We start from the raw sequence: 23737 nt of genomic DNA on the forward strand, positions 1-23737 counted from the left end.
AGTTTCAGATTATTCTAATACCTAGTTTTGCCACATATATGTGTATTTATATGTAAAAACGTATAAAGTCCTTATGTCTACAGTTATTTTTCTGGGGTTGTACTTCTGCTTTATTTTAGTCTGTCTTATTTTCCCGGCCTGTGACATTTGTTTCTATTTATTATGCATCTTCTCCTGTTTTAAAAGAAATAAAATGTAGAACATCTTGATGAGCATGTAGGTTTTTGACTCATTAGCAGTGACAGATGCAGTTCTCTGGTAACGTTCCCTGCCCATATCAGTAAGCTTTTGCCTCTTGTAATTGAACAGTATTAATGTTTAGGAAGGCAATTGAATGAGCTTAAAAAGAGCTCACAAGATGGTGGTCTCCGCAGGTCAGTGTAGTAAATCATCATGGTGAGGAGATGCAACTGCCAGCACGTGGCAAAATAACTGATTAGCGTTCAGGTTGCTGATTCACAAGTCCTGCGATTACAAGTGACGGTAGAGAGGCTGGGGAGAAAACAGGGAGCCTGCTCTGGCAAATTCCAGACTGAGGGCTTGCATTCGTCTCCATCCTTTAATGAGGGGGTACCAACATCTGAGGCAGGTCCTGGGGACATATTTCATTGTAGTTCTGGGCCTTGGTTCCCCCCCAAGGTCATCTCGCTGCTGCACCACATGGAGAAAAGCCTCAAACCTTCTGTGTACATACTCTTTTGTCATGTGCTGTATTTAAAGTGCCCCTTTCCCCCTTCTTTCTCCCCTTGAAATGTCTGTTTCTCCCTTTTTGCCTTTCTAGAATGATGTAGAGGGCTATAGAGGCTTTGAATCTGCAAAATGTTCAAATACAAGCTGAAAAGTAAATATGTTACATATAGCTGAGAAGTTACATTGAAGAAAGGTTGTTGTACCACCCCTAACTCTGACTTGGCGCTTTTTAATCAATAAATTTTTAGGAGGTCTGTATTGTTGTCCTGGTTTTATAGATGAGGAAACATATCAACTTGTTTAATTGTTTTCTAAACTGGGAACTTGGGACATGCATTGTTTATATGCGTGAGTCATCCTGTAATTAAACCAAGAACTGAGTCTGGAGAGAGGAGTATAAAACGTGGACAAAATGGAGATTCTGAGTTATTGTTTAGTGAGCCAAGGAAATAATTTACGATAAATGGCTTTTTTTATATATGAATGGTAAAAGAAGGTTCTAACTGCTTTAGCGTTTTCCAGCATTCACAGTCACAGTCTTTCCAGAAGCGTTATGTACTGAGGTTACAGACTTTCCCTGTCTCTGGGTAGGTGGTAGAGTGCTGGCGATTCCAGTACGACTTCTTCAATGAGGGAGTTCAAATATTGGTTCTCAGGAATATGCAGTGGTAAAATTTGGTTGCTGTAAAATGTATTTTTTGAGAACAGAGTGTAACCATTTGCCTAGAGAAAAATGGAAACAGATGATTGTTGTGAACAGTGCCCCAGCAGACTTGATATTTGAACAGTTCTTCACGGGAAAAAATGTTTGCTTTCTGGCACTTCAGAAAATACCAGGAGACAGTAGCTTGCTCTGCTGTTCGTATGGTGTTTCAGGTAAACCGAACTTTGGAGACTGCACTCCCGTCCTCATTCACGGAGTGAGTGAGGTGGGGCGTGGGGGGCCTCAGTGCAGAGTGCCCCAACTGATCAGCAGCCTTTGACCTGCAGGGATCACAAACGAGGCAACAATTCATTCTTCATGCCCGCTAGAAACGAGATTTTCTGCTGTCGGTCTGTAACACAGTACAGGAGGCCCAGGCTGTGGGCCGTGCCCCTTGGCCGCCTCGGTGGAGCGGCCGGGGTGACCCTGCTGAGCTGGCCTTGCTTAAAGCAGCTTCCCTGGGCAGGAATCTCTGCGCTACAGAGCTCAGCAGCCGCTCCCGACCTCGTCCCTTCCCTTTTCAAGCTCTTACTCTTCCAGGGGTGCTGGTTGTCCCGGGTGAGCTCAGCTCGGCCATTCCAGTGTTGGGCAGTTTATTCTGGGGCCTTCTCTTCCCTTTTTGGCCTTTGCACAATAAGGTGGTGGTAAAAAGGGGACGTAGCGGGATTTCAAGTGTTTCCATGTGCTATGAGTTCTGTGCTCTGAGGAGAAAAGACTGTGATGACCATGAGGCCTCATGTTCCAAAAGTCAGAAATAAACACTCAGTGAAACTATGGTTTTCCTCTCCGCCGTCTATGTACCTACCTGAGCCTATGGCATAGACCTTTATATAGGGTAAGTGCTTTGATGTTAATGGCTTTCTATATAAGATAAGCCTATTTGGTATAATCAATACATTATTATGTTTATTTATTTCAGCAAACCCACATTTCTTCCTTTTTTTTCCCCCCAGAGTGACCGACTACTCATTAAAGGTGGAAGAATTATCAATGATGACCACTCCTTCTATGCAGACATATACCTTGAAGATGGACTTATAAAGTTGGTTTTTTTAAATATTGAACTTCTTCTGCATGCCTGTTAGTATAGACTACTGTGATGGTGTTGACCTGCAGCCAGCATCTTGGTTACCTCTAGATGTGGGGCCACAATAGAGGAGTGTTTAATTATGAAATTCTGTCATTTTATCTTTACTAAGATTAGATAAGTAGAAAATTTCTTTACTGTAATTGAAGGTATTTGCTTTTCAAACAGTTCAATCCTAGTTTCTTCCAAAATAGTCAAGGCAAGTATGCTCTCTCTAGAAGTAATGCTGAGGACAAGGGGTATTTTTGAGTCCATATATGACAGAATGCTCATTACAGCTTTTTTCCCCACACCTAATCAAGGTGAATGCAGCCATGCTCTAAAGGATTGTACGGCACAAAAATAAGCCCCGTGTTACACAGTGCTAATGGGGACCTGTTCCTTCTCAGTTCCCCTGTTGGTTAATGCTGAAGCGTAGCATGTTCTGTTTGTACGACGTTGTTATGCATTGCTCGTATGTCCCTTGTTTAGCAAAGGTATATAATCTTAAATCTTCACACAATTAGACAGAAAATCCTACTGATTTATGAGGATATAAAATACAGGAACTGGGAAAATATTCCTTAGGTGAAAAAACATAAAACAGACGTTACCGATAGCCTGGGAAACAGTAACAGAGATGTCTGTTCATGTAGCTGTACTGGTCCTACCTTGGCTTAGTGGAGATGGGGTCTCTAGTTTTGCAACGTTATGTAGTGTGTACAAGCACTCTGATGTACACAAGGATCAAAGCCTTTTTCTTGACTGCTAAACATTTTCACTAGTGACCTAACAAATTTGTTCTCCAGAGGCTACAATTTAATGCTCAGAAACATAATTATGGTAAATAATTAATTACCTACTTGTTTTCAGAGCTCCTTTTCTGATATATCATCAGATTAGAAGTCCAATTCTTTACATATCTGTGGCTACTTACATTATTCATAATTCAGGTTATTGTAACAGAAAAAAATTCTGAATGCTTGTATCCATGGACTATATGGTTTTCTTTTTAATACTGTGGTCTGCTTTTCCAGTTGTAGTGTTACTTGTTACTTGCAGAAGTGGCAAAAGGAGCATATTGTTTTAAGTGGAGAAGGCAGAAAATTATGAACACGTATATTTTTTTAATAGCAACAATCAACCAAGTTGCGCTCTCTCTGATAAGCATTTTGGTTGAGTTTTTCTCTGCTTTTGTTCGTTCGGATGCAGATTTCCTAGTAACACTTGTAAGCATCAGAACTGGTACAACAACTAAGTGCATGAGATGCTATGAGTCTGAAACTGCTGTGGATTTTTTGCCTTGACTCCCGAAATGCAATGGTACTTGGTAGGCAGGTTAGCAATGCCAAGCTTTCAGCTGCCCCGCCATTTAGGAGCCCTGGCTAAGTGCATAGACTCCCTCTGAAATTCATGCATGGATCCATATCTCCAGAAAGTATCGCAGCTGCCCGAGATAGCTAGGATTAATAATGAATATACAGACAAGATCTTAATTTTTATTATGCCTTTATCTTTGCCTAAGGAGGCAAGTTTACTGTTCAACACCCTGAGTCGTGCTTGGTTTCCTGGATTTAGATGACCCAAGGTTTTTCTTTGTAAACTGTGCAAGGAGTCCTGCTCTGAAAAAGCAGCTAATTTGTGAGGGCAGCCTGGTGTGAGACGGGCTTGGGTCCTGACTGTGTTCAGTTGATAAATTCTGCAGTCTAGGGAAGTGCTATATTTTCTGGGATTGGTCTCTTTTAGTTTCTCCAGCTGGAACTGTCCATTGTGTCTAAATATTTAACATAGTTCTTAAATGTTGCTCAAGATCCTTTGGAGCAGGACCTTGAACCTCAGGCATCCACATTTCAGTTGATGCCCTAACTCTCCAGCTGATAATACAGAATTCTTTCCACAGAAAGCCACCAAACCACTCAGCCCAGAGTAGGCAATAGTGTTCTGGTTTTGCTGGGATATAAAAGATCTGGGTTAATTTTCTTATTCTGCAGTGGAAACTGCTTGGAAAATGGAGGGTTGGGTTTCTCTTGCTGACTAATGAAATGAAGTAGGGTCTTTTAAGGCTTATGTCCCTTCAGATTGTTCTGCAGAGAGGAATGTAGGTATAACCTTGAATGTATTTGAAGATTGGCTATAGTTTGGAGGATGGTAGGTGCTTTTTCCTACCTATCAATGCTCGAAGTGGCTCCCTAGGTACGAGGGAGCAGTGGTGCATGTGGATTTTTCCTGGCTGAAACTTAAGCCCTGCACACTCAGGTGGCAGCTGAGAGGCAGTTCTCCGGTATCTAAATAGTAATTTAGATATTTAGTAATTTAAATTGCCTTTGGTACATAAATAACATGTTTTGCTTGCATCTATCCTGTCTCTCATTTCCACATGAGGAAATGAGCCCCGGTCTCCATGCCAAGTGGCAGGTCACAGTCTGGTGCGTGCTGTCCTCTGCTCGGTCCCTGCCGAGGGGAAGGGTTGGGTCCCTCCGGGCTGGAGGAGACTAACAAGTGTGCAGGATGGGTGGCTGGGGACAGGGTCTCCAGAGCTGGATGGGCGATGAGCCAAGTTAGGGGGAGCCTCAGATGCCTAAAAGAGATCTGGGCTTGATAAGAACGGAAATAACTCCACTTGAGTTCTAGGGGAGGTTTTCAGCTTTCTCAGGTGAGGCTTATGAAGAGTTGAAACCTGCTGTTTCCATTGTGCTTTAATCAGCTCATGTACGACAGAATTTACCAGCTTGTTCAGCTGAAGACAGTAGACAGTGTCAACTTCTGCGAGTCTGAGTTTTCTAGTTGCTGGTGCATCAGAAAACCAGCTCAATAATTTGTACAGTGTCTAGAATAAAGTTATCTGTGCTATTGTATGTTTTCACCCACAAGTAACTGAACCCCATTCTTATTAACATACATTTAGCGGTAACAAGTGAGCAATTCAGGAATCCTGTCACATTATCTCTTACTCTGTGTTCTAGTCAGTCAGAATAAAAATAACCTTGAATGCCAGTGAAGATCAGCCTTCTCCCAGCCTTAATCTTGATGCCAGGGCAAGAGATGAGACAGGCTCCTGACAGGTAATAGCACAGCATCATCCACAAAGGCCATTTGGTCCCATGTCACTTCAGCATGGACGACTTCAGCCATTGCCAAACAAGCTGTTAACTCAACTGTACACTGAAAATAATGGGCAATGAGTCATTGAAAGACTTCTGTACATACTTAGCACTTTTTTGCTACATTAGGATATGTGTTTTCTTGAACAGGGAACTGGTAGGTACTGATTGTGGAAGAAAGTAAAAATTAATTGCTTTTATATTTTTGTGTAGGTTTTCTTTAATATTGTTATTTTCAGAAGGTGTGGTAGTCCTTGGAGTGCAATTCCACCTTAGACATATTTAAAGGAGATTGGTCATAGTAATTTTTTTTTCCCCAGTTCATTTTTTTAGCCACACAAACACTGTACAAAGGTTGAGGATTGTTCTGATTAAAATCTGGGGAGTGGATTCAACTAATGAAAATTAGTGCAACACCATTATTATCCGTGGGGCTACATAACTTTATACAAGCTTTCAATGTGCTCATGGTTGGAGTGCCTTTGCGAGTCCGATTTTAACAGCAGAGAAGCTTCTTGCAACTTGTTTGTACAATTGGATGTGCTGGGCTGCTGGTGGCTTTTGTGTACGTATCAATTCCCTGTTTGTCATGGTATCGTTAGCGCTCCTCACAGCTGTAACAGGTTATGACATGCTCCCAGTGCTATACGTGTTGATGAATATTAGACGCTTCAAGCCATGATATTATCAGCTTTCACAAGTAAGCCCTTTTGGATTTGTTCAGCACTGAGCGGCTGAGACCCAGCTCAGGGTGCTGGCGGGGAGTTTGCTAACCGAATGGCTGTGCTTCCCTCCAGCCAAAACCCGGAGCACCGGGGGAGCCAAGCTGCTGGAGGTGACATTTTTGCATAGCATATGAAACAAATTCTTGACCTCTTGGGGCTATTTATTAACTCTGGTGGTTTGGCCAAATTCCAATGTGAATAATTATCCCTGGTTTTTTCACTGGTTTTAATTAACGGTTATATTCATGTTCAGTTCTAGCTTTTTGCGATTGGCTGTTAATCAGTTGGTGTGTTTTGCTCTGTAGGTGGGAGTTGCATTTTAATATGGGAGAAATGGATTCAGCAGCTCAGATGTCTGGGGTATTTGTTCAGCTGTGGATAAATATTAATTTTATCCCAGACTAAAGGAAATTAAGACAAGGACTATGTGTCTGTAATAGGAGATAAACTAAGTGAACTTAAACTACCTTACAGTTATCTCTAAGCCCAAATATATTACAGTGTAATAACACAGAGACATGGCTTCCACACAGACCCATACCTTTTCCTGTTTGGCACCATGTGAAGTAGACAATAAAAATGTAATGTGGCTTTAAAAGTTAAAGGTTAATTTAGTCATAGTTGTGTCCATGAACACTAAAAGTATTTTGATTGTAAGTATCTGGAGTTTGCTTGATATCAGCATGGGGGACAGATTAATATTTTTAATAGTGACAAAAAAATATCCTGTTTTGAAGAACTGAAGGGAAAAAGATTGCAACAGTTAATTAACATTTTTCCACATAGTTATGCAGAATGTTTCACTAAGTTTTAACTTTAAGATGAGGATGAAGAATATGTGACATGGTAGATTAAAGTTGTTTGGGTCTCTTAAATATGTATTTCTGTATCTTAGGATATTTAGATTTCTTTTTAAGGATAAATTTGCATTGCTTGGTTACAAAGGAATTATAACTCCTTTCTGATGTGCCTTATGCTTCTGCTGTATATTTACAATTCCAGCTTGCTGTCATATTTGATCTATGTTTTTCTGTTTTCATTTAACAACTTAATATACAAAACCAGAGCCCCCAAGAGAGCGTTAACTGTACATATTTGTAATTGTTTAAAGATAGGAATCATATAAAAAAATAATCATTTTTTAATGCTGGTGCATTACGGCTTCTTTATTGGCCACTAGAGCAATGCAAAGCAACCCAAGCACACAGCCCAGCTAGGCAGGCTCGCGGATGCTTTGTTCTGCCAGTGCCGTGCAGAGCAGCCAGAGCGGGTGTTTGAGCTTACCTTTCCTCTGGGGTCCCAGTTCTTTCTGTATGGCCCCTAGGTTCCTCTCCTGTACATGCCTCAAATAGCTTCTGTTCCCTGTGCTTCTTTGTTTAAGTAAAGTAATACTGGCTTTCCTTGCTGCCTAGGCAAATAGGAGAGAATCTGATTGTTCCTGGAGGAGTCAAGACCATAGAGGCTAATGGGCGCATGGTTATTCCTGGGGGAATAGACGTCAACACTTACCTACAAAAGCCCTACCAAGGAATGACTGCTGTTGATGACTTCTATCAAGGCACAAAAGCAGCGCTAGCAGGGGGCACCACCATGATCAGTGAGTATTAGCAATACTAACTCTTCCCACCCCAAGCTGAAGCTCGTGTAGCACATCTGGGGATAGCTACAGGAGGCTCCATACCCATTTTCTGAGATCTTCTGCAATGAATCTTCAAATTGCTGGGCACTGTGCAGGAGAGCCATTCATCATTGTCTCCAAGAGTTGGCCTGAAAATGAACCTACCCTCAGAAACAAACAGCGGCATGGGGAATTGTCTCTTGGATTTCCCTCTGAAATACAGAACAAGCACTGAGGGATAATATACCTACTCTTGGGATTTTGGAAAAACAATGTAATTAGTGCTGTAAGTATATGGCACAGAAAATCTGACAAAGATCCGCAGTTCCCACCTGGTGACATTGCAGGGGCTTTGGAAATAACAAGATGCTTATTTATGAACTTGGATTTGGCACCAGGGATTGAGGAAGTCCTTACCAGAGATGTCCTGGAGGAACATCTTTCTTGGTGGAAGGGAGAAGTGTTTCTAGTTGTTAAAGACCCTTCTTCTGTCTACCAGATGGCAGGACAAGATTTGTCGCTTTCCTACTAGCAGTGGCTTGGCCCTTGGTTAGAGTTTGTGAGGCAGTTGTTCAGGTGACATAAATGGTCTTAGCTTTCTTGTGCAGAGGAGCTGCCCAGTGGGGTTTTACTCCCACTGAATTGGAATGTGGCTTTTTTTGCTGAGTGGTGTTATCTATTACCTATGTTTAGCAGCAAGTATTAGCTGAAAGGATCTCTGGCAATAAGCACAAAATGCACTGCTGTTCATTACTTTTGTTAATAATTTTTTAAGTGTATGTTCTTCAGTTAAGGCTTCCTTTGCAGGAAGGGTTTGCAGATGCCACCAATAAGCCCATCTTGCTTTGTTTCCATACTTACTTTTGACCTAGCCCTGCAAAGATAAGTATATGTGCATAAGTAGTCATGTCTCTATTTTACGCCAGTAAACATTGTGGCATCGTCAGATGCAAAAAGCCTTGAGTGAAGATGCATAGTTGCAGCGCACTCAATCTGCCATACAGTGTGGCTCAAGTGTTTGTGCTCTGCATCATCTCTGTTCAGACCTTTGGCTATATTCCCAATTCTGGCTGCTGAGAAAGCATTCAACATCTCCATTGATATATTGGTAAGGCAGAGTGGGTCAATTCAGTGACTACGAGGCACTGGTTAATAATAATGCTTACTGTGAAATACATAGAAATGGACACATCAGACAATAAATACAAGTAAGTCCAGAACTTGTGGTCTCTTACAAAACAGTAAAGGGAAAACCAAATGTTTCCTGAACTGTGAGATGTTTGGCTCTCCCACTGTGTGTCCATTGATGCTGCACCAAGCAGGTTGCCAGACTCAGCTTTAGTATAGACTGTCCACAAAGTCTGCTGTACCTGTACCTGCTGTACCTGCTGGACCTGGCCAGCCTCCCACAGTTACAGTCTGCACACAGACTGCCTCCAAGGCTGCTGTTTTGGCCGAGATGCTGGAAGGCTACTTACAGGCACTGAGGAAATCTGAACAGTGTGCAGGCTGGGTAACAGACACTGAATCTCTTTTTCAGTTGACCACGTGCTTCCAGAACCTGGATCAAGTTTACTGACCTCCTTTGAGAAGTGGCATGAGGCAGCTGACACCAAATCCTGTTGTGATTACTCTCTCCATGTGGACATCACCAGCTGGTATGATGGGATTCGAGAAGAGCTGGAAATACTGGTGCAAGACAAAGGTTAGTGAGTGAAAATGAGTAGTATTTTTGTTTTTATTGAAATATCATATGGAGATGAAATTTTGAAGTCTTTTAATGAATGCATCGTCCAGAACAGAAATGCACAGGTGCTAGTAATGCTGCCCAAGGATCTGCACTACCTTGGAACTTTTGTGTTCACTTGCTGCTGTGTAAAATAGACCTAAAACTTTGTGCATTAGTGCTAGTCAGCAGCAAGGCTGATGGAGGGAGTAGGTTTACCCCAATATAGGCATGGAAAATTAAGATGTATATGTTGTCAGATACAAATGTATCACTTTATGCTTGCTTGTACATGTGGAAATAGGCTCAGACGTTGCATGCTTAGGTTTTATTTTAAGATAAAACTCAGAGACCAGCATTTAGGGTAAAAGCCCAGTCACCTTAGATCCCCTATTTCATGAATGGAGAGAATGAGACATTTAAAGGTAGAGGTTCAGATTTTAACTAGACTGGAATCTTTCCATTTAGCTGCCTCAAATTAAGCCCAAATATGAAGGGCACATGTGTCTGAGAAACTGTCATCACAGGCTAGATCTCATTTCTCAGCAACGGCTTAGGGTAATTTACTTGCTGAGACTAGATTTTTTTACATGCCTATATTTTTAAAAAAGGTTCAAGTTATTAGAAAAAAGAGAAGCTAAAGTTAGGTACCTAATATTGAAAAAATGTCCTGATTTTCTCAAGTGCTTGGTCTCCAGTGGCTTTTCCTGAAGTTACTGGAAGACGCTTTGTTTCAGGACTTATAAAAACCAGGTCACTTATTTAGGAATCTATTTAAGACACATATGGCTTGATTCAGTTCAATTAACGGGTCTACTATCATGTGAGATGCTGTAGGTTACCCTATCTGGACTCCAGCTACCACACCAGAACAGCACCGATAAAACCTCTCATAAATCCTTTTCCATACATGCCAGCTCAGCGTGGCAGTCTCATATGTGGAGGGCATCTTGGTGGCACCAGATACGTGTGTGTGGGCAATTGAATCTAGCCTTCAAAAAATAATAATTTTGATCTAGTTCCTTAAAATTCTGCCTTACAGCATGGATTTTCAGTCCAGAAACATATTTTTTCAAATATTTTGCACTTGATACTTGCCTTGAAAATGCATGGAATATTAATTAAGAAATATTTTCTGAAGTGGTATTTAGTTACCACGGGTAAATCAGAACGACCCTTGTGTTGGGAAGTCTTAAGTACTATGTGTATGCAGCATCCTTTGTAAGGTGTATTGCTAGTGATGACTTAGATTTGAAAAATTGTCTTTATATAAAAATGTACTATCAAAGGAGAAAACCAAAGCAAAATCCTATTTTTGAGTGAGCAGTTGTTCACTGAGATACTGTGGAGGTGCAGTCACATGGGGATTTTATCCTGTATCGCAGCATGCTAGCAGTACGTGTGCTGTATAACCAGATTTTAGGCAACAAAACCCTTCAATCAGCAAGATTACACATAATTTAGAGAAACTGCAGCTGGTCTTACATAGTTCATTATAATATAGGTGATTTTTACAAGGTGATGACATTTGTCAACACTGATGGTGCCAAATCTGTGCTGTTTCCCTGCTATCTGCGTTAACATGGATACGCTGCTGTGCATTAGCTGACTGCACTCTCAGACAAGTATACCGTGCCTTGTTTCAAAGGTTAGATACTATTTTCCAGAGCTCCCGGATCACAGATGGCTCAGCACTCCCAAATGTGCCTGAGGGCTTACAGTAAAAGCCTGGTGCAGACAGTTAGGTTAATAGTTTTCTCCAACTATTGAAATGTGAGTTTTCAATATAAATCTGACATGCCTTTCACTCTTCAGGGGAAGCAGGAATCTGTTCATCGGTTCCTGAACTGGGATGTGTGACGAGGCCCTTGGCGGCCTCTTTGGTGGCAATAGCATTAGGAGGTCACCTTTGTTCTCACGGATGCTGCAGTATGTCTCAGGCAGTCAAAGTGAATTACGCTCATGTGTTAGGAGATGCAAGGTAAGGGCCAGTATGAAAGCACAAGCACAATAGGAAATATTTCAGTGTGGCAGGGGCTTTCAAATTAATGGATAATATCTGCTGATAATTGGAAACGTTTGAGCCAGCTGGTGCAAATAGACTTGATGTCAATGGAGTGACGCTGGTTTTCATCAGCTGGGAATCTGGATTGAATTTGTTCTCGGCTGATTGTCTGGTGGGTGAGTTAGCCAAGTAACAGGGCTCAGTTAATCACGTTTCAATGCTGCATGTGCCTAACACAATCTCGGCATGAACAACAGGGGAGCTCACAGAGCTGCTGTTGAGGTGCCCTGTCATGAGGTATAACTGAATAATTAATCAGTTTTAAATCAATACAAAGCTAATTTAAAGAGGGACAGGCTTTGGAAGGGCCTGGAGATTTTGTAGAACCAAATGTTGATTATAAAGACTCAGGCTTGTAGCATTTTGGCAGCTAATTTGCGACTGGGCTTCTCCAGTACATGCAAAGGAACAACAGCCTGAAATGTGTTGACAGACGCCTCACTTGTTCCTTTAACTACTGCACTTTGTCACTGTTCAAAAAAACCTATAGCACTGTCTCAAATTTGGAGAGGATCCTGTTGAGTACTGGTGCAAGAGCAAGCAGGACATTAACAAGAATGTAGCATGTATCAAATGTTAAACATTAAGGTCAATAGGCCATGGATCAGGTCTTTTGAAAAGCCACGTATTTCTGATGAGTGGATCAAGACACCAAACCAAGGCATTAGGCAAAGAGTCTAATCTTGGATACCTATGTAAATTGTTGTTATTTTATCTTGGTATCTTGTAAAGGTACTCTCTTTGCAAGGCAGGATGGTTCAAACCATCTCTCCTGTTAGCGGTGAAGGCAGCCCGGGAGATGCCCTTCCACTTTGTGTGTATCTGATGTGGTAGCCAAGGGTGTGGATGTGCACTTAGATGGGAGAACTCTGCTTCTGCACTGTGGGAGCTGTCGGTAAGGGACAGGCTCAAGATCCCGTGGCGGGATCCCTTCTACTCTCATTGACTTCAGGGAGAACATTCACTGAGTGGGAGAAAAACTCACAGTCATTTTACCAAGGTCAGGAAAGGGCCTAAGAAGATACAGGCAATAAAAGAAAAAGGAAGAGAATCTATATTACTTGGGTCAATGTACGTCTTCCAACCACAGTACCCAGAGAAAGCTGCCTTGTCTCCTGCGGGATTGATTACATGAATTACCTTTGGCTAGATCCCAGTGGATAAAGGAGAGCAATAGGTAACCCTTTGCTTACAGAGAAATGTGTATGAGGGGATTCAGTCCCGCGCCATCACTGAGGCTGGTTGGCATGGCTTGGACCAGCCTTGACACGTCTCTCATTGCTTCATGTGTGCATGGTCACCCGTGCAGAAAGGTGGCTCCCAGGTGCAGCTGACATCTGAGACACTGTGTGGGTTCGTGAGGAGAAACAGAGCTTTCCTCCAAGGCCGGTTGGGCAGATGTGATCAGTCAGAGGGGAGATGATGCTGCAGGCATGAAGCTGTGAGCCCTGACCCCAGGGAAGGCGTAGTCAAGCTTAGAGGTTTTAAAGGAGGGACATACTAAGTACATTGAAACTGTGTAATGAGGAATAGGCTGAGGGATTACAGGCCATGCATGTTTTCTGGGAACTTGAGAAATATGAGGAAAGGAAGAAAGGACAGGCTCACAGGCTGACAGGGCTCCGTGGTCCAGGCTGGATTTGCTCGGTGTGGAAGTCCACAAGGAGGGGCTGGCTCCTGCTTCGTATTTCTCTCTGAGCTGCCTGGCTTTAGCAGGAAGACATAATACCAGGGATCATTTCAAGGTTTTATCCTCCATGTATCCTAGGGTACTTTAATCTTGTAATTGTGAATAACCAAGTTCTCTGTGTGAGTGTGAATAGCCATACCTTCTGCCTGAGGATATATCTGCACCTTCTAGACTCGTGAAGGAGTTATATCTTCATCAGAGAACCTTATTCATTCGGTGTAGCAAACATGAATAACATGAACAGATCTTTCTTTTTCCTCTTGCCCCGGGAAGTACAACTATTTTGAAATGCAGCGTACATGGCTCAGACAGCTTAGAATTTACTTTTCTTTTAAGCTAGAAAATTCTGAGATCAGTCCCTGTACCAAACTGGGGATGTTGTCAGTAGACTAAAGAGTAAGGCAAATTTATAAACTAATATGAATTCATATATACAGAAAATATGAACAGAAGGTCTTTGGAATTCCTGTTCTGTTAGAATACAAAGCTGTGTAAATAATTGAATCTTTGAAATAAATAGCAAAACTTGTAGGGTTTTGAATACAGTTGGTTCTTGGCAACCGACACTCACCACTAGCATTTCTTACTGATTTCTAGAATTCGGAGCTGTCATCTTTCATGGTTTTGTATGACTGCCAACATAAATCCTTCCATCTTTGGAAGGTGGAAGGAGAGGTATGGTGAGCTGCCCTTGTAACTGGCTTCAGACTTTGCTTCCACTCCTTCCCAGTGTCTGCCATCTGCTGAGCTGGGTGCTTCGGGCAGTAGGATCAAGAAAAAGCAAGTCTGTATGCAAATTCAGATATACAGTTCCTACAGCTTCTCAGCACTTTGGGGAAACTTAACTAGAAGTTTATCTATTAAAAAGCTGTTTCAGGTCAAGCTGACATGTTTTCCTGCTTAGCTAAAGAAAGCTAAAAAGAAAACCAGTGATTCACAGAACCTTTCACAAGTTTTTTTAAACTTTACAAACTTTACGTGCTTGCTTTAGCCACTATCGCTTGTCTGTGATTTGGCTACAAGCAATCTCATTTGCAGTGGTGGCTGGGTTGCTCCGGGGCTGAACACGGGCAATCCACAGAGTCCAACAAATTCCTCCAGAGAAGAGGGGATTCAGGCTTCTAGTCCTAGCAGCTGTAAATGCAGCTGTGGAGCCATGCTTTATTTCTGGTGGTCACTGGTGAAAAGCCTAGTCCAGATGAATATTCTATGACCTATGTTTCCTGAAGTTTTTGTTCAAATACAATTTAAGAATCCACTTACATGGCAACACCTTTGAATTTTGTCTTGGAACAGGTGTGAACTCTTTTCAAGTCTACATGGCCTACAAAGATCTCTACCAAATGTCCGACAGCCAGGTATTGTTCTGAATGCTTTTCATTGCTCTCTTCTGTGATCTCCCTCCTTACACTTGAGTTGTTACTAAGGTTGAATCCCAGTGAAATGTTCCCACTGACCTGAGTGGCACTGGGGGAAATGGGCAGTGGAGGAGTTGTTCTCTCTGGAGGGTCAGTGCCGAGCAGTGTTGAACATCTGCATGTGTTCCTTCAAGTGTATGACATTCACCTTCTGCAAGGATTATCTGGTGTCTCCCAACATTGCAACCACTCAGCACTGCTCAGGATTTTGCCATGCACTTTATTTTGCTGTTACCTTTCAAGAACTCTAGGTCAGAGAGGGAAGAAAAGATGAAGCACTGGAGGCGGTGGCAGTTTTAAGATTTCAAGAGTTTCTCGGTTGCTGCAAACAGCTAAATGGAATTGCTCTTTGGGGGAGGTGACCTTTTCTCGTTAGGGCTGGAGATAACAATGAGCTTGTTTGTCTAGAGCTCATTACAGATTCCAGACTCTTCAGCTTTCCCATTCATAAGTATCAGGTCATTGTAAATGGACAATGGCATCTGTTAGTAGTAATAATATTTGCTTATTCAGTTGAGAAAATGTTTCTTTCTTACTTATTCCCAGAGCTATAGCTCTTGGTCTCTTAAATAACTGTTGTTACACCTCCAATCCATGTGGTTTTAATTGGAATTTTAGATATAATGATATATAAATATTCTCTGAGAGGCAGTGCCTGTTAAATTCAATTCCCTGTTGGAATTCCCAAGAGAAATACATCAAAATGTTTAATGTGTGGCTAGACTAATGTTTAAATGCTCATATTGCAGGCTGTGTATTCTGACCTATTCAATGCTAGCTGAAGTGCCCTAGTGCAAAAGTGGGCGCTGAAGAAACCGTGTCTTCAGTATTTGATCTGTGTTTGGAAACTGAGCTCCCATGTTGCTGAATTCTGATTTAAACAGGGAACATGCTACCTGAATACCTTTTGGAAAGGGAACTGAATTTCAGTAGATCTACGCTTAGAAATTCTCAGTAAAAGCAATAGGATTAACTATTTCCCTTCTGTGTGGATGGGTTTTGAATCTTAGAAAGCAATAAAAAAAAGGATGCTCTAGAGAAAATATTACAACTTTTAACTGGAGAATTAAAGATGATAGTGAAAACTTGACACTGTCTGCTCTAAGGTAATGGTGCAAAATGCCTGCACTTCAGAAGAGAGGTGTTTTAGCTGTACTAAGAGAGTCTGTAGTCCATGGGAATAAATCCATTTTACATTTGCTAAAACTATGGAAGAGAGACTACTCACTAAGCTTAGGCCTGCGTGGGAGGGCGTGAAGAGGTAGCTCTGCAGGACAAGGGGCTGGGGGAGGCACTATGTCCGAGGGAGATGCAACCCTGCTCGGGACTGTTGAGCCTGTCTCGATGCAGAAGGGCAGCGGCTCGTCCTGGGGCTGGCTGGTGTGTAGCGGGTGGGTCAGTCAACACCAAGCAGTGAAGCTCTGACTCCATGTAGAAAGCGGAGAATGGAAAAGGGAGATAATTTGCTCTTTGCCTAGGTAAGTACCAGCATAGAAGGAGCAAAACTGAGATGAACAGAGAGGTCTGAGTAATGTGTTTTCCTTATTCAGCAGTGTTTCCTTCTTTGTACTACCTGCAGCTTTATGAAGCCTTTACCTTTCTAAAAAGTCTTGGGGCTGTTATCCTGGTCCATGCTGAAAATGGAGACTTGATAGCTCAGGTGAGTGAACTGTCATTTTTGCTTCACTTTGTGAGAACACAGACAAAAGAGAGAAGTAAAACCCTCCAGTCGGAGTATGGGTAGGAAAAAAGGAACTACCTGGTAAGTGCCTTAATGGGGCCTGATTGTGTAACCTGTGGGGTTACACACCGTTGGTGTAACCCCGGGGATGAGAGGATGGAGGCCCTTCTGCGTGCTTTGGCAGAGCATCTGTGAGACAGAGCAGCGATCCAGACAGCTCCTTGCCTTGGCAGCAGATGAAGACTGGGTCAGGGGGGCAGAAGGAAGCAAGAAGATCTCCTCTGAATCCGGCAGAGACAAGTGAAGCAGTACAACGGATAGCCTTGCTCAGAGATTTTGGGGACAAAAAGTGGAGCTGGAAAGCTTTATGCTAATGTCTCTTGCTGCAGCTATCAGCATAAGCAGCATAGTGAGTTTAAAGTGGGTGGTAAAGCTCTCAGACCTATTTATTTTTAAGAATATTCTTATAACTCTCTGAAGTTTGAGAATAAGAAACCACCACGATCTTCTAAACATTTAAAAAATGTGCGTTAAAGTGTAAGTCATGCTCTTTGAAGATGCCTGTCAGAACCAGGAAACTGGGCTCAAATTCAGTATGCTCCATTAAAATGTCCCGGATCCCCAGTGCACTCTTTGTAGGTCAGGTCCCCCATGTAGGTACTGTCCTCACACTGGAGTGTGCTGTAGCTCTGATCTGTGCAACAGAGGTATCCCGAGGACAGCCGTCGTAAACCTCCTGCTGGTCTTTCTATAAAACAGAATGGGCGGGTTTGGGGGGGTATTGTTATGACTCCATACATCTGTGGCAGATTAATCTTTTAAGGCTGTTGCAGAGATGTCTCCCTCCTCTGATCCCATGTACGTGCGTAGAGCCCCTCTGAGGTCCGTGAGGCTCCGAGTGAGCCGACTGATTTATCTGCTGAGCTCTTTAGCTGCTGGTTTATCCGCTAAGGACTAGGCTGCAGAGCTGACAGGGAAATTACAATAGCTAAAAACAAGTTGTCTTGTTGAGATCTGGACTAGGGAAGCCACCTTGTCTCATGGTTAAGGGAGAACCTCAAGTGAACGTTTGAGTGGTTGGGCAGTATGTAAGGGCTCTTGCCCACGTGGGTTTATTTTGTTGTTTTTCCTTCAGTGGAATTATGTCCTTTATCTGCCTGGTAGGAATTTACCACCTTTCAGAGCCTTCTTTCCCTTTTCCCTTCAAGTTTGGCCAAAATAACCACTGGGCTCAAAAGTTACTAGTGAGGAGTCAACAGGAATATACAGTGCAGTTGTGTCCTTCCCCCACTGAAACCAGGTGAAAACCCTCATTTGGGTTCAAGAGGGAAAAAAGGTTGATTCCCCTTGAAGATTAGCATGATTTAAAACTACCAAAATATATAAACTATAGTTTTAATACAATATAAAATATCCAGTAGAACAAAAATTAATAAGAAGAAACATAATAAGTCAATATTATTGTAGGAATGGCAAAATGAAACAAATCAAATGGCACCCATGATGTTTTGATATGTTCCCCATTAAAAGCAGGGTGCGCTCGTGGAATTGCATTTCTGATAGAAATCTGTTTCAGTTACATTTTTCTTTCATCAGCTTTAATATATAGCCATGGAATATGAACATACAGGGCAGAAGAATTATCAGGAAAAGAAGAAGTAGTAAAGAAATGTAAATTATGTTATACATCAACATATTTCTTCGCCATTGCCATGTGTCATAAAATCAGTCTTTCCTTATGCTTTTATTTAGAAGGATTATTTGGATAGTGAAAAGAAAGCTGCCTGCAGGGAGGTTTTGCAGGACTGTCCTGTGTGAAAATCCAAATTTGATCTTATCAAACAAATATTCTATCTTATTAGCACTATTAAATCCACTTACAGTGGGTAATTTTATCATATGATCTGATTTTATGACTTCCTTCAAGATGCAAACCTATCCTTCTTTCTGTTTCGTTCTTTGCCATCTTGCTATTTTTTGCATTATATGGTTGCAACTTGATTTTTTGTTGTATTTTAATTATCTGAAGTCTTTAACTGGCACTGTTCAGAGCTGTTGCATTAATGATTTAGAACAGCTATTTTTAAGAATACCTATGAAACGTTACGATTTTCTGACCAAAATAATCTTAATTAGAGAGTCAGATTAATACATTCCTATTAATGCCTCTTCAGCCTTGATTGATTGCAGCAAAGGCAAAAGTATATGTGAATATTAACTTGCTCAGGTTTTGCTGGAGTATGTTGGTAATGTGTGAGCTTTTCACCCTCGGGGACCTGGGATCAAATATTTATTAGATGACACAGTAAAGTATGTTCGGTAACTTCATCCTGGTCTCTAGGGGACATTTGTCTGTATCACAGAGTCATTACATTTGTTGAACTTGGCTCATTAGAGACCTGTGAGCCGGGCAGGCCAGGGTCGGAGGTATGTCAACAGCTCTGGTCCTACTTCTGCTCTGCTGGCAGACCTGGACCAGCCTCAGATCAGAAGTGGTTGGCCGCCATTTTCTACAAAAAGGGAAATTTATTCCAATACCACTGCTTGACCTTAAATTAAAAGATAGCTGAAGCTTTTTGTCTATTAAAAAAAAATCTGACTCCTGTGAAGCTTGATAGGCACAGATTTTTTCCAACAAACCCCCATTGGTCCTAAGATGGGCTTTTTGGTGTGGACACAGTCCCCTCAGAACCAGAGGCACTGTTTTGCTTTCGTGAAAACATAATTTTAGTGGTTCACTCTGTAGGAGAAAAGTGTTACAGAAAACCGGATGCCAAAGGCAAGACTTTATTTGATGAAGTGTCAGCAATGCTGAAAGTTTAACGAAGATAAAAGTGCTTCATGGATTGCAGCCAGAGGGGAACTTGTGCGAGTGAAGAAAGAATTGTGGGCTGGAAATATCCATAATTACTATTTAGTATATTGATTGAAACCTGTTCCCTGGGTTGCAGTCTAGAGAGCAGAGGAGATTTCCGATGGTGCACCCCAACAGCTCGAGGCACAAATATGCTCTTTTGCACTGCAGCGACAAATCTTCCCCTGAAATCTGTGCTGGCTGCGCGGAGTGGATGCCGGGGCGGAATGGGACCAGTTTATAGCCAGTGTTTTCAGTCTTCCTCCCCCGGCAGCAGGCTTACGCAGCTGCATTTACACAGACAAAAAAGGGACAGTCAGACAATATGGCTGTTAATCCGCCAGAGGATGCCTGGTGCAAGGGTCTCATCCTGGAGAGGTTGTCAGCATTTATCTCTTATGTTGCAGGAACAAAAGCGTATCCTGGAGATGGGAATCACCGGACCCGAGGGACATGCCCTGAGCAGGCCCGAGGAGGTAAGAGACTTCACTCATTTTGTCGTTCATGGAAATATTTTGTCGAGTGTGTAGTATCGGAGCTTGGCTTCTGTATGTGCAGATGATAGATGGGTGTGCGAGGAAGGGCAACAGTCTGCTGCTTCCCAGCCTCTTCCAGTCTTCTTCAAAGCCTTGAAAAGTCCAGGTCCCCTTCAGCCTTTTTGTTTGCCTGAAATACCCTTTTGCTGCTGCAGCAGCTGCGTTCCTTCGGTCTTTGTACACTCAGGAGTCACAGCTCCTGCTGCCCCGGGCACGGGCGTGCACGTATTTTTGAGCGTGACCCTTGTGATTTGATTCATGACAACAAAAAAAGAGGCTTATCAGGGTAAAAATCAGCGGTGCAGCTTGTGGGTTAGGCTTTGGAGTAACTGCATTCATTAAAATGCTTGGGCTGAAAACTTCCTATAAGATGCATGTGTATGTATATGCCATGCATATGCATAAGCCGACATATAAATCTACATTTATGCCGGCAGATACATTTGTAGTAGAAATGCAGGCTGTAGAAATGCAAATATGTGAGAATGGAAAGATGCTGCGAGGCAGCTCAGTTTATGCAACTCTCTTATAATAAAAACCAGGCTCTGGCCAGGATCATCTCAGGCATCTGGAAAGGATTTCTTTAATGAGAAGAAAAAGGTGGAGACATGTGGATGTCCCTTAATGTACACAGTTCAGACCGTTAATGGGATGATGGAGGGCGGTAGTGGGAAGTGACTGCTTTCCTTGAAGACTAAAGAGACAAGGCCCTGGGGATTTGAGGCTAAACTTGAAGAGATTGTTGTGGTTTGCAGATCTTTATATAACCTCTCCCCAAGGCGAAAGGAATCAGCTTAATTGGTCGCATTCTTCTATTGAACTGTTTATGTACTTTTTCATTTTGCTGTTTAACTTCCACCTAAATTATTCTAAAAGAATGGAGTCGTTTCCTTTTAATGAGAACAAGGGCCTAAGTAAAATCTGCATTTGCAGTTTCCAGAAAGGAATATTGCATCTTTCTGACTGTGCATCTGACCACCTCAGCCCCAGTCCTGAGGTACAGAGGCCCTGCATCCTTCCCTGGTCTTCTGCGGGTGCCTTTGGGGCTTTCAGAACAAATGTTGTGATAAAAGTCCTAGGAAAACCTGAAGCGACAGTCTGATTTAAAAAATAATATTCTACAAAATTGTGAAGAATTAAGCCATATGGTTTTGGAAGGGCTAAATTGCTCAACTTTTCTAGCACAACTCTTGGAGAGAATTTCTGTACCATCGAGTCAGTATTTTCAGTCACAATGGAGTTTTAGGTTATTAAAATGCTGATACTGTGAGTCCATCTGGGAAGGAGGTATAAAACAGATGAGTGGGGAGAGGAGTCTTCAGAGCCCCTGGGAAACACTGCTCCTCTGTCTGAAGGTGACTGCTTTGTGTGTCTACATCCCAGATGGCTCTCTGGGAGGAGATTGCTTGCTGACAGAGGGGACTTACTGAGCGATGCTTCAAAGGCTTTTATGGATTATGGGCTAAATTCAGTCCATAGTGCTGAAGTTGCTATTTGAGAATACTTTACATTCACTGTCATCCTTATGTAAAGATTGCATAGGGTAAGCTGCCAGGAAGAGCTCAGAGGTTGTCTCCAAGCTGGGGCAATGTTTCCTTGCTTCGTTCTCCTTCCAATTGCAGGGTAGAAGTCTGAAGCAGAAAGGTGGGAGGGAGGTAAGAAGGAGCCCCATCAGCTGCTTGGACGTGACCTTTCCTGGGATGGAGGGAGCCAGGGAGCTGTATTTGTGCTGGGGCTGTACCCCATTAGCGAGTACAGCCTGGCTGTGGTTACTCCTAACACGAAGTGTCTGAGGTTGGGTTAGCTCCCTGTTTCCCAGCACTGCGTCTCTCTCTATGGAAAAAGCAGAATCAACCCCTGAAGAGTTGCTGCTAAACAGTGAGAAATATGGCTTGGTCCTCCAGTTCATTTTTCTTCAGTCTGCTTTTGCACTTAACTTTTTCCTCCTTGTTTTCCTCAGCTTGAAGCAGAAGCAGTTTTCCGTGCCATCACCATTGCCAGTCGAATAAACTGCCCAGTGTACATCACCAAGGTGATGAGCAAGAGTGCGGCTGATATCATTGCACTGGCCAGAAAGAAAGGTAGGAGACTTCCTTTTCTCCCCCAAACTCGTTTGCTTTGTTGAATAGAAGCTCAGTGGAAAAACTGAGCTGAAATCACAAGATATAGGGAGAGGTTACCAATGAGTGGTGACAGGTTCACAGACCCTAAATATTTACGGCTGGGAAAGATGAAGGGAAATCCTTTTACATTTTGCAGTTGAGAAACTCTCCCCACAAACTGTCCCCTTGAAGATTGTCCTGTAACTCTTCTTTATCCTGTCTTCCCTTTTACCTTTCCCTTAGACTGCTGTATCTCTGTTCATGGGAGGGAGATATTTTCTTCCTAACAGGGTCTAGCACATCCTCTGTGCCTTTTGGGGTTATTTCAGCGTATTGCCCTCTGAGGGGTAGCTTGGGCAGTGAACCTGCTGTTAGAGACGCCCGGTGCTTGCTCCTGGTCTTGCTGCCGGAGGCTGACCCCGTCAGATGTGCACTGGAGACATCTGCGGGCTGACATTGCTTGCTGGGGCTGTGGAGGGATCCAGGTTACAAAGCACCCAAAAGGGGCTTGTGAGCCTGGAGGCAGCTGCTTTCGAAGCTGCATTTGCGAGTCAGGCCTGTTCTGCTGGTTGGTGCTACAAAGCGCATGAGCAATATGGAAAAGCCAAAGAGCAAAACATCGTCTTGATATTTGTGTCCTTGGAGACTTGGAGTATGGTGCTGGGAACCATATGCTGCTATCTGCTGGTGCTGTGCCCAACCTGGGAGTAGTAAAAAGGCATCTGTCTGCTGAAGCCCATCCTCCACCTAAATGCACTCCAAAGCAGAGCAACGTAGAGAACATGGCTGTGATTAAAACAGTACAAATTAAAACCAGATCTGAACTGTCTCCTTCTGGATTAGAAAGGGAGCTTTGTAAATATGCTGATCAAAAGCATGTGTAGCTCAGAGAACCTCCTGATCAATTTTTTATCACACAGACAAAGCCAGGGCTGCTTAGTTTTCTGGGAGCAGTGCATAAATTATACATGGCTGCATGCAGCAAGCAGTATAATGTGCTGAAGAGAGAGTGGCTTGTCATCAGTTCCTGTATATCCTTGCTTCCCCCAAGGTCCCCTTGTTTTTGGAGAGCCAATCACTGCCAGCTTGGGGACAGATGGGACACATTACTGGAGCAAAAACTGGGCCAAGGCTGCAGCTTTCGTGACCTCGCCACCTCTGAGCCCTGATCCTACCACTCCAGACCACTTAAATTCGCTCTTAGCATGGTAAGACCTTTTTTTTTACAGGCTGATGGTCAGGCAAGTGCAAAAGCCACATGGGATGAAGCACCTAGGGATCAGCTCGGTTTCCTTTAGACCAGTCTCATACATGAAACAGTAGAGAAGGGATGTAGAAAACCAGGGGTGATTGTATCGCTATGTTTAGGCTGTCAGTCAGGTGAGCAGGCATGGACTCTCCAGCTCCTGGTTAGCATGATAGAGAGGCAACTGCTGGCTATTCAGGAATTAATTCTTTTTCTTTCTGCTTTTCAAGTGATTCCTAGTTGTACAGCTAGATAGTCTTTAGCCCAGGATTTCAAACTGGCTTTCTCCACAGTTCTCTGTTTTCTCTAGCCAGATTGTTAATATATGATTGGATGGCATCCTCACCGTCCAGCATAAGCAACAGCCTGGTGGATAGACCCCCATTTGTGAGAACAGACTCAGTTTTAAGCCCTGGTCATATCTGGCAAGCACAGCTCCTGAAATCAGGGTTGCCCCTGAATGCAGAGTGTCGTGGTTTAACCTGGCAGGCAGCCAAATACCACGCAGCCGCTCAC

The 23737-nt window shown here is 42.8% G+C and overlaps 1 protein-coding gene across 1 annotated transcript in view; it reads left to right on the forward strand.

Annotated features, from left to right (window-relative positions):
• Positions 1–2343: 2343 nt before the first annotated feature.
• Positions 2344–23737, forward strand: part of LOC104076752 (dihydropyrimidinase-related protein 1) — a gene marked incomplete at its 5' end in the record, with an annotated part of 34672 nt that continues 13278 nt past the window's right edge. The window contains 8 exons of the mRNA XM_009577739.1: positions 2344–2435; positions 7698–7882; positions 9444–9608; positions 14681–14742; positions 16382–16462; positions 19745–19813; positions 21834–21954; positions 23027–23183. Coding sequence (XP_009576034.1) covers positions 2344–2435; positions 7698–7882; positions 9444–9608; positions 14681–14742; positions 16382–16462; positions 19745–19813; positions 21834–21954; positions 23027–23183 — 932 coding nt within the window. The remainder of the gene's footprint in view (positions 2436–7697; positions 7883–9443; positions 9609–14680; positions 14743–16381; positions 16463–19744; positions 19814–21833; positions 21955–23026; positions 23184–23737) is intronic.

Source organism: Fulmarus glacialis, unplaced genomic scaffold (assembly GCF_000690835.1).
Source record: "Fulmarus glacialis isolate BGI_N327 unplaced genomic scaffold, ASM69083v1 scaffold48515, whole genome shotgun sequence".
Taxonomy (NCBI): Eukaryota; Metazoa; Chordata; class Aves; order Procellariiformes; family Procellariidae; genus Fulmarus; species Fulmarus glacialis.